The sequence below is a fragment of the Indicator indicator genome, chromosome 28, assembly GCF_027791375.1.
Source record: "Indicator indicator isolate 239-I01 chromosome 28, UM_Iind_1.1, whole genome shotgun sequence".
Classification (NCBI taxonomy): domain Eukaryota; kingdom Metazoa; phylum Chordata; class Aves; order Piciformes; family Indicatoridae; genus Indicator; species Indicator indicator.
The window spans coordinates 11,961,632-11,977,105 of NC_072037.1; the positions used below are offsets into that span (position 1 = coordinate 11,961,632).

Below are 15,474 nucleotides of genomic sequence, written 5' to 3' on the forward strand. Positions count from 1 at the left end.
AGGTAGTGTGTATATATATATTTTTATATATATATACATACATGCATCTCTTTTTTTATTATGCCAAGAAGAATTTCTCCTTTTTAATTTGAAACTGTACTCCTGGCTTTTGTATGGACCAAGGAAATGTAAAACAAAAAAACCCAAACAAATAAAAAAGATTTCTTGCTCTACCTGTAAATTTTACAGCTTGTTCAGGTTTCTTGATGTGCTATATTGGATAAGTGATGAAGGAAGAATTGGTCTTGGAGGTGCTGCTTGGTGTTGGTGCTCATTTTGATAAATGAGAAGTTCCTTTTTTAATAATTGTCATTGGAAAGGCAGCGAACTTTCAGTGGCTGGAAATAAAGTTCTTCTTGGATGGTACTCTGGACTGTGATTTGCAGCATGAGGACTTTTTTGCTGTTTAACTGTGTCTGGCTTTAGCCTCTCTGAAGAAGATAGAGAATGGGATTTTTTTGTGAGCCAGACTGGACACTTTACAGGATCACTGCTAAAAGGGTAAGTTTGCCAGCCAAGAGATGAAATGGGGAGAGCCATGGACCAGCTCCATTGCACTTAGTTCCTTGTCTTGCATCTGTGCCTTTTGGGTTTGAAGGTTAAAAAAGCTGAAGAACTTGGAATTTTTGGAATCTAAACACTTTGTTGTTTTCAACTGATTTTTTTTTTCTGGAAGATGAAGATCCTCTGGATTTTCTGCAGAGTAGAGCACAAATGATTGTGTGGTTGTAGAGTTTGTAGAGTAGATCTCAGAAAAATAAACTCCTACCTCTATAATGAGATTTATTTTATTATTTACTTTAGAGGGAAGCTGTTATGGATGAATAGAATGCACCTCACTCAAAAGACAGAAGCAGCAATTTGGTTTATTGAGCTAAAATAATTAATTTGACAGAGTTCAATGAGTTCCATGAAATTTAACTGTAGCTCAATAAGGTTCAATAAGTTTTGTGGCAAAGATTAACTTAATTACTGGATGGAAAAACATCTAAAGGAAAACTGAGGTAGAACTGAGTTAGAATGATTCACATAAACTGGAGTAAAGAGTAAGGATAGACCCCCATCTTGGGTCATGAGGCTCAGATTGGACCCCTTTGCTTTCTAGACTCCTGGTGGAGCTTAGGTGTAGCTAGGTCCAATCTTAGTCTCAGACCTGGACAATGGTTTATGTCTAATGGAATGATCTATACAGAGGCATCTTCACTTCCTTGTATGTGAGCCAGGAGCTTTCCAGCTCACAGATTCACCTCAAGGCATGAAGTCTGTTGCTCCAGAGTCAGAGCACAGCTGGGGCTCAAGTGTATCCATGCTAAAGTAGATTTGTGGATACTTGTTCAAAGCAGTTTTCCTGTGCAATCATGCAAGGCAGGGCAGATCTGTAAACTTGGAGCCATCACTACACCACTTGCTTAGGGAAAGATACAAACCTGACCTCTGCTGTACAGGAAAAAAGGAGAGGCTGGATCCCTTCTGTAGCCCTGGACATGGAGCAGGGGCACAGCTCCTTACCCACATCTTGTTTATTGATGTGTTTGGAATCTGTTTGTACATTGGAGGAGGTGAAGAGTACTTGTTGATCTTTTCCTATTTGCTGAATAATGGCACTTGAGAGGGCATAAGAAAACAGCTTTTCCCTTTACCATCATTTCATAAAGGCTCTTGGGAGCACAGGGAGGGGAGGCAGCTGTTTCATGTGGGTATTTTGAATATTATTGAAAACAGAGCAAACCCTGTGCAGGGCTTGAAAACAAATAGGCTGCACAGAAGGATGAGGGAAGGAACATTGACAAAGCTTTGTGTATCAAGCTGCATTATAAATAAGAGCATGACAGATCCTTCAAGTCTCAGAAGCACTGTGAGGCCCCTAAAAAACTTTGGTGATGTTGCTTCAAGCGTTTCCCCGGCATGTTAATGGCCTGAATGGTGTTGCAGAGAAGAATGCTCAGCTGTGTGGCATTATCAAAGACACAGACAGCCAGGTTACAAGAGTTGTGTTTGCAGCAGAGAAGCACTTCAAAGTTGAGGAGTGTTACAGTGGCAGCAGCTGAAGATCAAACAGGGACTTGCCTTTTTCACCCTCTTCTCCTGTGATGTCTTAAACAAGGAGTTGAAGAAAGGCAAATAATCTGATTCCTCAGAGCGCCCCAGCCTGGGGGACAGCAGGACACAAGCCTTGAACATTGGCTTCATCTCCAAGGCTGGTGGGCAAGGGCCAGGCTTGAGCAGCAAGACAACCTTCTGCTGCCTGTTGGGGGTGCAGGGGCTGCTGAGCTGTGTGTGGCAGTGGTTTCCTTTGCATCTCCAGCATGCAGTGAGTGAGGAAACTTCCCCCTAGGAGAGGATTATTACTTCAGACTGCTGGGGAGCACCCTGGCTTTGGCTTGATCATGGATTTGGGGTAGTATTTTATTAATTCAGTATTTGATTATAGCATATTGTACTGAATCACCTTGGCCACGGGGGAATTGTGGAATTGTTTGGGGTGGAAGGGACTATTAATAAAGCACATCTGCAGCCACCAGGGCCCTGGCAGCAGGGGTGGAAGTTGATGGTCTTTAAGGGCCTTCTTAACCCCCATCAGTTGCTGTTTCTATGATCTTGCAGCTGGATCATGTTTTAAACTGGTTCACGATTAACTGCTGCTAAAATTCAACCTTTTGGCCTCCCTCTCACCATTAATAAATCCCCAACTCCTACCTGTGTCAGATATCTCGCCCCTTTCCTTCACCCCCGTCCCCGCCTGCCTCAGTTGCCCTGGTCCTTTAAGGCTGGAAGGGCGTGGCCCGGCCGCACGGGGAGGGGCAGAGGCTGCAACCACTTCCGGCCACCGGACCGGAAGCGCGGGACGCGTCGCGGCCTGAGGGCGGGAGGGGGATCTTGACGGCAGGGGGGCGAGGGACGGGCTGAGGCAGCTGCGACTCGGCTTCCTCTGTTCCTCCCCTGCCTGCGCTGCTGTTTGCTGCCACGGAGGCAAGGTTCGGATTCCCCTTTGTCTGGGTGTCCCTCTTCCCTCTGCTGTCCCACAGGGCCGGGCTGGGCCGGGCCGGGTCAGGCCTGGTCCGCTTGGCGGGAAAGGAGCAGCGCGTTCCCCAGCTCGGGCGGTGGGACTGGGCAGGGCTGTTGGTAAGACGGCGTTGTGAGCAGCCGCACGGGGCGTGCCCGGGGCTCCCGTGGAAGAGCTGTTGGTAAGTGTCAGGTATCCCCTGGGGAGGGGTGGGGGAGTGGGGAAGCAAAGCTCTGGATGTGGCAGTGGCTTGGGCTGAGGTATTTTCATGAACAGCTGTCGATGCTTATCGCTGGGCAACAGCTGAAGCGTGTCGGTGGCAGCATTATAGGTAAAGGGCTCTGTTTGCGGCTGAAGGTTGTGCAGCCTCGGAGGCCTGTGCTTAGATAAAGTTTTCACACGTTTAGTTAGTAAAAGCTTTAGTAGGTGCTATATTGAGTGACAGTTGTAAATCCTACTTAATTCTTCAAAAAACGTGTGTGTAAATTCAAGTACCTTGATCGGGTTATTAAAGCAGGTATCAGTCTATAAGGTGTGAATTGAGCCCATTTCTGATGGTTGCTGTTTTGTTCCAGAAACAGCAGCAGGACTCGGTTTGTAGGGGATGGATTGTTGAAGGTGCTGCTCTGCTGAGCTGGACTCGATGGCTGAAGGTGTCAGTCCCCTTCCCTGGCTGCAGGTCAGCGCTCTTCCCTGGCCCACCATGTGACCTGAGATAGTTGCACAGCAAACAGCTTCCTTCTCCGAAGGTAAGTGTCCACTTTGTTACATTCCTTGTCTACATGTAGAGGAAATGTATGGGTTTGCTTTATCTAGAATTCCCTGTAGTATTCCTTGACACATCCTAAGTAACAGAAGTGGTGATAGGGGAGTTGGGGAGAAGGTTGGACCTGATGATCTTAGAGGTCTTTTCCAACCCTTAACGATTCTTTGATTTTAAGCAGTTACCATCTTTCCTTCTCTGAAGTGTTCTGTTGGGTCATTCAGCCTGGCAGGATCTGAGATAAATCTGTCACTGCTTAGGAAAGAAATTCCTGTGTAATTTTGTGGTGAGAGGAAATGGCTTCAAGTTGCACCAGGGGAAGTTTAGATCCAGTATTAGGAAAAGGCTCTTTACTGAGAGCGGTCAGGTGCTGGCACAGGCTGCCCAGGGAAGTGGTGGGGTCTCCATCTATGGAGATGTGAAAAAAATGTATAGACATGGCACTCTGGGACATGGGCATGGTGGTGTTGGGTTGATGGTTGGACTTTACCTTAGAGATGTTTTCCAACCTTAATAATTCCATAATTCTGTTATTTTTAGAGGAAGCAATCCTTGAGAATTTGGTGAGAATTAGATGCTGCTTTCGAAGTATAATAATAACAAAGACAGGAAAACTCTGCATACATACTCTTCACTTTTGACAACAGGGATTTGTTGACCTATAAAGTTTAGCAGGAAAATTAAATTGGGGGGGAGCAAAAAAAGCCAATTACATTTTGTACTCATTAGACCTAGGTTCCAGTAACACAATGAAAGGAGCTTTACCACTCCAGCTCTGGAAAGTGTTAGATGAAGTCTCCCACACTTTGTAGTCTGCAAACTATACAATTTAACTTCTTTTTGGTGCTTTTATTTCAGCAGGAATATATCTGTGGTGTTTCTTTAATACTGTAATCTGTGTTTCTTTAATGCATGCACCTGGATGAGAGAAGAACATCCAAGAACATCAGCATGTACGCTGCTGATGAGTTATATAGATCCTGAAACTCACCACCCATGAAAATTAGGTGCTGGTGTGGTGTGAAGGGAAATACTTTGCCACTTCCAAGCCTTTGGAACGATTTTAATTCCTTCTTCTTCTCATCCAAAGAATGAGCACATGTCGATGGTGTACACTTAGTGGTTCTGACACCACTGAGTTCCTGAAGGACTATGCTTCCAACCAGTTGTCCCCAGAAGATCTGGAAGGCTCCAACGATGATCTCTGTTACTGCCTGGAATGTGTCGTTGAATACCACAAAGCAAGGGAGATTTTTCCAAGGATGCACCAGGTAATTCAGAGACAGAACTGAAGGAAAACTTCAAAACAGGCTCCTGTGGTTGCTCCTTTGGTTTCTTCTGAGTGCAGAGGGGGAGTTTGTGCAGGTGTTGTGTTTTACTGGTGTTTGGGAGCCGACTGTGTTGCTCTCTGTCTGCTTTATTTTTATATCAAGCTGTAAAGAGCTGATTGTAAAGCATGAAGGCCCTCTTCTTTTTTTTTGCATATATTCAAATCATCAAGAACTAAAACAGCAGTGGGAACTTGCTGGCTGGATCTTATAGCTTGAATTTTATTCATGCTGTGTTGGTTTGATGTCTGAAATAAGGAACACCTGCCAAACAACCCAACAGCTCTTTCTTTAATGTGTGTTCTTCCTTCTTCTGACATCTCTTTTGCTTTTGCCTTGTTCCTCTTTTTGTTTGCTTTTGTTTCTTCTTTGTAGTTTTCTCTTCTGCTCAAATATCAGATCTTGTGAGCCTGTGAGATGAAACCCAAAGTTTAAATACTCTTTATTTTATTATAAACCTTTTAGAAGTCTAACAATTAGTATCCAGTTTTGTAGTATGAAGAGCTGCTGTGGATGCAAAATGATTATTTGCAGCTAATTGATCACAATATGGGAGTCTTTAAATGAGCTAGATATCTTTGGAAGGTGTAATGGTTTAACCCATGGCAACCCCATCTGAGTATAGATTGGAAATAAGGGGGGTGACTGGCCTGCTTAGTCTTCATTTCTGTGCCTACTAACTGTAGTAAATCTGCCTTGGTTACTAATTGAGATTTGGAGCAGCTGCTTCAGGTGAGTGGTGTTAAGTGAGCTGATTCCTCTGCAAACACTCAGCAGCTCAGTCAGTTTGCAGTGATTGCAGTCACTCCCTTCCACTAAAACACTGAAAAATCTTTTCCCATCTTCATAAATAGGATCATTTCTTGTGCTTCATGTTGGCCAGTGGAACCAAATTTGCCTCAACTGTGGCCTGAAATAATTATTGATGAATATTTAACACAGTTATAAAAAATGCTTCTGGTTTCAACAGCGCTTTAAAAAAAAAATCATTTTATAATCTTAACTCTGAAGGGAGAGTTCTGTGATTAGCACAACCTGAATTCCATCTCCTAACTGTTGTTATGTCCCATCATGCTTGGAAAGAAACTTTTTCAAAATGAAATTCTAAGTTGTGGAAGCCAAGGGAAGGTTTTCAGACGTGGTACTCAATGTCCTTAATTGCTTTCTTCACCAATCCATTTTGTTGCTTTTAGGTCTTGTGGGAGTTGGAAACCTCCCGACTTATTGCCCACTTTGAGAAATCCATGCAAGAAGAAGATGAAGCTGCTGATGAGTTATATCTAGTGGATGAGAATGGAGACACTTTGCTGTCTGGTTATGTGGGCCCAGATTTTGAGAACAACTTGAGAGTCCCTCTGCTAGAAATCCTGAAGTATCCTTATCTGCTGCTGCATGAGAGAGTCAGTATGTATCTTACCCTGGGCAGCCGCAAGTGTGAGTTAATGTTTCTGCTGAAGGAGATGAAAGAGTTAAACCCAAGCACCAGTCTGTGTGTGTGTGTCTGATTTTTATTTTGATACTAAATATTTTTGCTCTTTTGTGAGGGTATAAATTAATCCTTCCTCTGGTTGTCTCTTCAGGTGAATTGTGTGTACAGGTGCTCTGTAGGATGGAAGAAAGCCACAGTTCCTTTCAGGTCTTTGAGAAACATCCAGGAATTTACCTCTTTTTGGTTCATCCAAATGAAGTGGTAAGTTGCATTTTCTGTTCCACTAAGACTTAGATTGAATAGCTTTGCACTGACTTAAACTCAAGTGTTCTCAATAGTCAGAGAAGTTGTTCCTTACCTTGCTGGAATCAGTGTCCTGTGCTGGAGTCCATATCCTGTGCTGGCAGCATAATTTAACATCTGTGGATCTAGTAACAGTAGAGTTGAAAATGTTGCTTAGTAACATTGAAATGATACAAAACAAGTCCAAACCCAGCTGCTGTCACATGAATCCCAGGAGGTTGTTGTATATAATTGAATTTATTACCCTGCATTTTAACTTTGTTACCAACAGCTGATAGGTAGGGCAAGCCTCTTTCTAGGGTTGCTTTGGATAAAGACCAACTCTTCCTTGCAATTATCAGACTTGTTAGCAAAAATTTAATTGCAGTAGTAACGATTCCTGATCTTGGAGCATTGTGCTTTTATTATTTCCTTGTATTACTCCCTAACTTCTTTGTTTCAATCTTAGATTCGTCGCTGGGCCATCCTAACAGCAAGGAATTTAGGGAAAGTTGACAGGGATGATTACTATGAATTGCAGGAAGTGCTGACTTGCTTGTTCAGAGTCATTGAGTTGGGGCTTTTTGAGAGTCCAGATATTTATAGCTCTTCAATGACTGAAAAGGGTAAACTCATCCTTCTGCCATCGTATTTGTATGACACTACCAACTACAAGAACTATTGGCTAGGTGAGTGTTTCTCATCAGAAGTTAGTTTGTATGTGTAGTCTCAGCTTGGAATCATAGAATCATTTTGGTTGGGAAACACCCTTGAGATCAAGTCCAACCATTCTCTAACTCTGCTAGGTCTGGTGTTAAACCATATCCCTCAGCACCACATCTGTGTCTTTTAAACATCTCCAGGGATGGGGATTCAACCACCTCCCTGGGGACCCTGTTTCAGTGTTTAAGAACCCCTTCAGTGAAGAAGTTTCTTCTAATCTCCAACCTAACCCTCCCTTGGCACAATTTGAGGCCATTTCCTCTCCTTCTGTCCTCTGATACAAGGGGAGAGGAAACCAACCCCCACCTCACTCCAACCTCCTTTCAGGGAGCTGTGGAAAGCCAGGTCTCCCCTCAGCCTTCTTTCTCCAGGCTGAACAACCTCAGTTCCCTCAGCTGCTCCTCACCAGCCCTGTTCCCCAGACCTTTCTCCAGCTTCATTGCCTTTCCCTGAACCCACTTGAGCACCTCAATGTCCTTCTTGTAGTGAGGGCCCCAAAACTGAACCCAGTACTCAAGGTGTGGAAGCACTTTCAAGGCAGAGCTCTAGGATTTCACAGTTGCTGTTTATTTTGAGGCATGTCAGATGGGAAAATTGAAGGCTGCACAATTAATGCTTAATGAGTTGCCTCTTACTGCTGACCTGTCTGGTCAGGTGTTACACTGGTAATGGCATTTGGGAAAATCATCCTTAATTTTGTGAAAAGTTTTGCAAATATATGGATGGGTTGCTGCTTTTGTTTTTGTTGCAGGGATTTGCATGTTGCTAACAGTGCTGGAAGAAGAAGCTATGGACTCCTTGTTGCTGGGCCCAGACAAACAGAATGATTTCATGCAGTCAATACTCCACACCATGGAGAAAGAAGGAGCTGGTAACTGATTTTGGTGCTGAGATGAGACAGTTGGTAGTGTATTGCCATCTTTAGCACTGAGTTCATTCCTAGCATTGGAATGCTGAGGTGACTTGACCTGAGGCTTGTTTACCTTCTGGAAGGTGGCCAATATTTCACAATGTTGGGGCACTGCTGCCAAAAACACTGCAAAGATCACATTCCAGTGAACTTTGCACTGCAGGAGGGCTGCCTGTGCTTTGTTGCAGGCTGATTTTGAGGTTTGGAAAGGGCAGCTCTTGTGTTTCTACCACATTGCTGCCATTTAATGGAAAGGTTATATGGGAATTCCCTTTCACTGTGGCCTGACCCTTTCACTGTGGCCTGAAGGCTGAACTTTGAGTCCTGAAATAAACAACCAGTTTTCTTAATTGCCACAGTTTGCTTGTTTTTTTTTTTTTTTAGCCTACATGCCATGGGCATATCCTGGGAGTTGCACATGAGCTCAAGACCAGGGCTGCCTCTTCAGTGACTAGATCTGTCTAAGCTTACTATGTTTGTTGAGGATGTGATATGAAGAACACCACGCTTGAAGGAAAACCAGTTCCTTCTAGCTTGGCATTTGAACTATATCCCAGCTGTCTTAAGTTGTACCCACTCCTTAGAGCAGCACTGCAGAAATGAGTGTGGAAGAGTCCAGTTTTGTAGAGCTGGCAAATGTTGGTAATAGTTCTTAAAGTTCTGTTGATTTAAGCAGTGTCTGTACAACTCAGAGAGGTTGACTTTTTCTATCCTCCCTTTTTTGGGCTTTATCCTTCCTTATTTGGACCTTTTCTTAACATCTTCCCTTTCTTTTTTGGACTATCCCTCTTCCCTTTCCTTTCCCTTTCTTCTTTGGACTATTCATCTCTTCCCTTTCCCTTTCCCTTTCCCTTTCTTCTTTGGACTATTCATCTCTTCCCCTTCCCTTTCCCTTTCTTCTTTTGACTATTCATCTCTTCCCTTTCCCTTCCCTTTCCCTTTCTTCTTTGGACTATTCATCTCTTCCCTTTCCCTTTCCCTTTCTTCTTTGGACTATTCATCTCTTCCCTTTCCCTTTCCCTTTCTTCTTTGGACTATTCATCTCTTCCCTTTCCCTTTCCCTTTCCCTTTCTTCTTTGGACTATTCATCTCTTCCCTTTCCCCTTCCCTTTCCCTTTCTTCTTTGGACTATTCATCTCTTCCCTTTCCCCTTCCCTTTCCCTTTCTTCTTTGGACTATTCATCTCTTCCCTTTCCCTTTCCCCTTCCCTTTCCCTTTCTTCTTTGGACTATTCATCTCTTCCCTTTCCCTTTCCCTTTCCCTTTCCCTTTCCCTTTCCCTTTCCCTTTCCCTTTCCCTTTCCCTTTCCCTTTCCCTTTCCCTTTCCCTTTTCCCTTTCCTTTCCCTTTTCCCTTTCCCTTTCCCTTTTCCCTTTCCCTTTCCCTTTCCCTTTCCCTTCCTTTCCCTTTTCCCTTTCCCTTTCCCTTTTCCCTTTCCCTTTCCCTTTCCTTCCCTTTCCCTTCCCTTTCCCTTTCCTTTCCCTTTTCCCTTTCCCTTTCCCTTTCCCTTTCCCTTCTTCTTTGGACTATTCATCTCTTCCCTTTTCCCTTTCCCCTTTTCCCTTTCCTCTTTGGACTATTCATCTCTTCCCTTTTCCCTTTCCCCTTTTCCCTTTCCTCTTTGGACTATTCATCTCTTCCCTTTTCCCTTTCCCCTTTTCCCTTTTCCCTTTCCCTTTCTTCTTTGGACTATTCATTCTTCCCTTTTCCCTTTCCCTTTTCCCTTTTCCCTTTTCCCTTTTCCCTTTTCCCTTTTCCCTTTTCCCTTTTCCTTTTCCCTTTTCCCTTTTCCCTTTTCCCTTTTCCCTTTTCCCTTTTCCCTTTTCCCTTTTCCCTTTTCCCTTTTCCCTTTTCCCTTGTCCCTTTTCCCTTTTCCCTTTTCCCTTTTCCCTTTTCCCTTTTCCCTTTTCCCTTTTCCCTTTTCCCTTTTCCCTTTTCCCTTTTCCCTTTTCCCTTTTCCCTTTTCCCTTTTCCCTTTTCCCTTTTTCTTTCCTTCCCCTTTTTGGGCTTTTCCTCTTTTTTCCCTTCCTTTTTCCAGATTAAAACCCCATAGTTGCAACTGCCTAGAATACCTCTTCTTCTATTTAGTATTTAAGAAAAATCCACTGCAAACCTCCAACTACTTCCAGCTTTAGCTTGACCCAAACCCATGAACAACTCTTGCATTTCAACTCTCCCCACTCTTACTGTTTCAGATGATTCTACTGACCCCTTCTGGCCAGCGCTGCATTGTTTCATGGTTATCTTGGATCAGCTTGGATCAAAAGTCTGGGGTCAGCTTATTGATCCTGTCCAGGCCTTTCAAACCATTATCAACAGTGTGAGCTACAACAATGAAATAAAAAACATCCGCAGTAGCTTTATGAGGTTAGTTGCAAAAGGCTAGATTTATGATTTTAATAGCAGTAGTAGTTTAGTCTTGGTTTACTTCTCAGTGCTGCCTTAATTTCTGGTGGGAGAGGGAGATGACAAAGTGAAAAAACAAAACCAAAAACCAAAACAAAACCAAAAAACTCAGGTGTTGCCAATTTGTTGACAATGAAAAAGTGAGGAAGATCCCCTAAAATTGTGAGGCTTTTCCCAAACAAAATAGCTGCTAAATTCTTTCTGATTATTGTGAAGTCTGTTACACTTTGAAGGATTAATTTTTGTTGTTGCTTCAGGAGCCTGAGCGGTGTCCTCATTGCTGTTGATAAAGTTGTGCAGGGCCGTGTGGGGAGGACAGAGCCAGGCTCTGTTCAGGGATGTCCAATGAGAGGGCAAGGGGTGCAAGCTGGAGCAGAGGAGTTGCCATGGGAAGAAAAGGGAAAACTTTTCTGCTGTGAGGGTGCTGGAGCCCTGGAGCAGGCTGCCCAGAGAGGTTGTGGAGTCTCCTTCTCTGAAGACATTCCAAACCCACCTGGATGTGTTCCTGTGTGACCTGCCCTGGGTGCTCCTTCTCTGGCAGGGGGGTTGGACTCAATGACCTCTAGAGGTCCTTTCCAAGCCCTACCATTCTGTGATTTTTGTGAAATGCCTTAATACATGAAGCAAGTATCAGATACTCTTTGGGAAAGTTTTGTTTTCATCTATTTGCATTCTAAGATAGATCTTTTAATTTATTTTAATTAAGCACTTTGGTGTGACAACATGGTTGATATTGAACAGAAAGTTAATGAGGGTGAAGTGTTTATTCAGGTTGGTTACTGTGCTGCTGGGAAGTCCAGAAATAGCTTCTGTGGGGAGAAAATATTGTTCTGTAAACTTGAAACTCCATCTTTTGGCACAATGTCCCTTCTGAAGGAGTTCTATAAGCATCCAGCTCCCAAGACCTTAGGAACAGCTATTTTGGAAGACTAAAATCATACCACAGTGTAAAAAGCTGGTGGAAAATAGTAGCTGGAGAACCATTTACTGTTTTGCTGTGATGCATTTTGAATCAGCTGAATGACAATGTCTTTTAAGTTCAACATTTTTATCTGTAATGTTACAGATAAGGATTTATGGAATGCTATAGCTAGCTGAGGAAGGAAGGCATCTGAAAGGAAATCTCCTATTTTGAATGTGGTGTTCAGTTAGTTGCGTACAAACTTTGTTTGTCTCCATGTGTCTGTGACTGGACTGCTTTTATGCACAGACAATCCAGAGGAAAAGGAGTTCTTTTGGGTTTTTGCTCTGAGCAGTCAAATCCATGGCTTAGTAGAAAGCTCTTTTCTGAGGCATTTTCTTCCCCTACCTCTACAAGCAGGATAGAACAAGCTCTAGATATTAAATGCCCTTTCACAGGGATGTTCTATCACTGACAAGTTCTAACAGTCATGTGGTCAGGATCTGAGAAATAAAATATATGAGTTGGGCAGTTGGTTTTCTGGCAGTTGAAGTTAGTTGTGTGGAGTCCTTATGATTTGTATTTCTTTTTAGGACAAAATCTGAGCCAGAGCCATATGAGGATGATGAGATGATAACCTGCAGTCAGATTGTGTACAATTACAACACAGAAAAGCCTCAAAAGGTATTTCAAAGATTTTATTTCCCTTTTCTTAGAGTGGTTTAGGTGGTAAGGGACCTTAAAGATTATCTAGTTCCATCCCCCCTGCCATGGGCAATGACACCTCCTGCTAGACCAGGTTGCTCAAGGCCCCATCAAACCTGGTCTTGAACACCTCCAGGTTTGGAGGCTCCACTGCTTCTCTGGGCATTCTGTGTCATTCTATGAATCTATGAAGGCGTTCTATGAATCTGTGCATGAAACTGTGCAGATGTGCAGGATGAGGCTGATGTGTGGAGGGTTTGTTTTTCAGGACACGGGATGGAAGGCTGCCATTTGCCCGGATTACTGCCCCAGCCTGTATGAGGATATGCAGACGCTGGCGACCGTGCTTCAGTCTGACATTGGCAGAGACATGCGTGTCCACGAGAGCACATTCCTCTGGTTCATCCCTTTTGTTCAGTCGCTGATGGACCTGAAGGACCTGGGTATGGCATACATAGTCGAAGTCATTCACTACCTCTGCTCGGAAATCAAAGATACCCTCAACAAAACGATCCAGCAGTGCGATAAGATCGCTGAATTTTTTCTCCTGATCTTGGTGTCCGTCATTGAATTGCACAGGAATAAGAAGTGCCTGCACTTGCTGTGGATTAGCTCCCAGGAGTGGGTGGAAGCAGTGGTGAGATGTGCCAAGCTGCCTGCCTCAGCGTTCACCTGCCGCACCGACAAGGCCCCCAGCCTGAGAGGTTCCCCGGGGTCTCTGCAAGCTTCCAACTCTGTGCAGCATGCCTGTGTGCAGCTGATACGCAGCCTTCTGAAAGAGGGCTATCAAATTGGGCAGCAGGCTCTTTGCAAGCAATACCTAAACAAACTCAACCTTCTCCTGCGAGGAAATCTGTCTCTGGGCTGGCAGCTGAACGACCAGGAAACTCAGGAACTGCAGGTGTGCCTAAGGCAGGTGATAAGAAGCATAAAGAACAGACCACTGAATACCGCTGCTGGGTCTGTAAAGCTAGAGAAGAATGATGATGGCTGCAAGGTGAGTGGACGTGGCAGAGATGACCTTTCTTCACTAACTGGTGCCACATCAAAGGAAGGGGGAGATGGAGATTGTCAGGAGAGCCCTTTCCTCAGAAGAAAGAGTGTTTGGGAACAGGAATGCAGGGATCCATCTACAAGTACAAGGTGTTGGACATCCACAAAAGGCCTCTTGGTGAATATTAAGAAGGAACCTGATGTATCTCCAGCTCAGAACTCTTTGGCAGCAAAATCATGTAGGAAAGTTCAGGAGAACAGGGCAGATGATCTTGTGGCAGGGAAGTGCCACCCGGATAATCGGAACCTTAATCCAAATGCACAGTGTTCAGATTGCAGGAGAGGCCTGGAAACCCAATGTGAAGCAGGACCTCCAGTGCACCTGGCTGCTCCACCTTGTGTTGCTCCTCATGGGGGTGTTCACAGCTTGGATAGAAAGGAGAGCAATGCAGCTCCCAGTTCTCCTTCAAAGCTTAAGGTAGATAACTTGAAACTCAGGGATCTGAAAGTCACAATAGAGAGGTTAGAACTGCCCTTAATGGAGCAGCCAGCAAAGCCACCTGACTTGAAGAACTCTTCAGCAAAAAGTGCTTCAAAAGCAGAGGCAGATCAACCCAAGCTGGGTACTGGCTGTTCAGGTACAAGCAAAGACTGTCCTAAATATCAGGGAAGGAGTACTGTGTGTGGAAAGGACACCTCTGTTGCTACTCCACCTTTGAGGAGTCGTGAAAGTCCACAGAGGAAAAGTGTCAGCTTTGCTTTACAAACCAGCCTGGTCCCCAGTAAAGTAGCAAAGAAATCACCAGTAGATTGCTCTGTCTCCTTTAAAGATAAACCAGCTTTGCAGAGGAGTGAAGATGATGATTTGCTTTCAGAGACTGGTGACACCTCAGTGAAAAAAGCATCCACTGAAAAAAAGTCAAATTTGCCCTTGAATCCTGCATCTAAAACAAACCCTGGCATGGAAAAACCTTCAGACTGGAAACAACCTCGTTTAACTGACTGGGTTAAATCTGACTGCAGAGGTCATGTTTCAAAGACTTCTGGTATGGAGAAAACTTTAGCAAATGGTCGTGTGCCATCTGGCTCAGAAAACAAGAGGGACCTGTCCAGCCCTGCTTCTCAGAGGAGGCCACTGTCTGTGAAGGGTGGATCAAGTGACAGGTTGTTGGAATTTTCAGAGTATTTCAAGAGAGAAAACAGTTCAGTGGTGAAGAAAAAGAAAGGTAGTGTGGAGGTAGAGCCTGAAGACAATGCTTTAATGGACTCCCACGCTGATAGAGAGCTCAGTAAATTATGTTTAACTGCCTATGCCAAAGGTGTCAATTTTGCCTTTGATTCCAGACAAGAAAGCTCAGTCCATCATAGTGTGAGTGATGTTAAAAGGAAGGTGAAAGGTGCTGTCAGATTTTCCTGTGATGACCAAAGTACCAAGCCTTCCTCTGATGATGGCAATCAAACCATTGTAATTTCAGACTCTTCTGAAGAAGAAGAAAATGTGGCTGAGGAGGAGGAACCAAAAGAAGTCAATGAAACAGTGTCCCTTGACAAGCAGCCTTTGACTTCCAGCTGCATTTCTGAGTTGATATCTCCAAGCTTTCACTTGTCTCTGGAAGAATGTGAGTCTCAGTGCTTTGAGTTTGAAACAGATGAGGATGTCTACTCAGTTTGGTCAGACACTCAAGCGTTGGAACCAACTCAGGAGTACAAACAAGATCAGCTTTCAACCACAGCTGGCAGAGGTAATTCAGGCGATGCACAGAGCGACGACACCCTTGACCACACCATTGAGTGGGGTTATGAAGTGGACTACATAACTGATGAGATGATGGAAGAAGTAACCAACATAGAGAAGCAGCTAGAAGTTACTTCTCATCAGGAAGACGGTGATCATGGTTGCTTTGTTCATATGGAGAAGCAGCTAGAAAATACTTCTCATGAGGAAGAAGGTGGTTGTGATAGTTGCTTCAGTCATATGGAGAAGCAGCCAGAAGATACTCCTCATCAGGAAGAAGGAGGTCATGATGGTTG

At 44.1% G+C, this 15,474-nt stretch overlaps 1 protein-coding gene across 1 annotated transcript in view; it reads left to right on the forward strand.

Moving 5' to 3' along the window:
- The first annotated feature begins 4,858 nt into the window (after positions 1–4,858).
- SETX (senataxin) overlaps positions 4,859–15,474 on the forward strand; it is a 30,311-nt gene continuing 19,695 nt past the window's right edge. Inside the window, exons 1-8 of the mRNA XM_054393228.1 lie at positions 4,859–5,038; positions 6,289–6,499; positions 6,676–6,785; positions 7,276–7,495; positions 8,281–8,400; positions 10,634–10,805; positions 12,339–12,429; positions 12,719–15,307. Of these exons, the coding sequence (XP_054249203.1) occupies positions 4,859–5,038; positions 6,289–6,499; positions 6,676–6,785; positions 7,276–7,495; positions 8,281–8,400; positions 10,634–10,805; positions 12,339–12,429; positions 12,719–15,307 (3,693 nt within the window). The remainder of the gene's footprint in view (positions 5,039–6,288; positions 6,500–6,675; positions 6,786–7,275; positions 7,496–8,280; positions 8,401–10,633; positions 10,806–12,338; positions 12,430–12,718; positions 15,308–15,474) is intronic.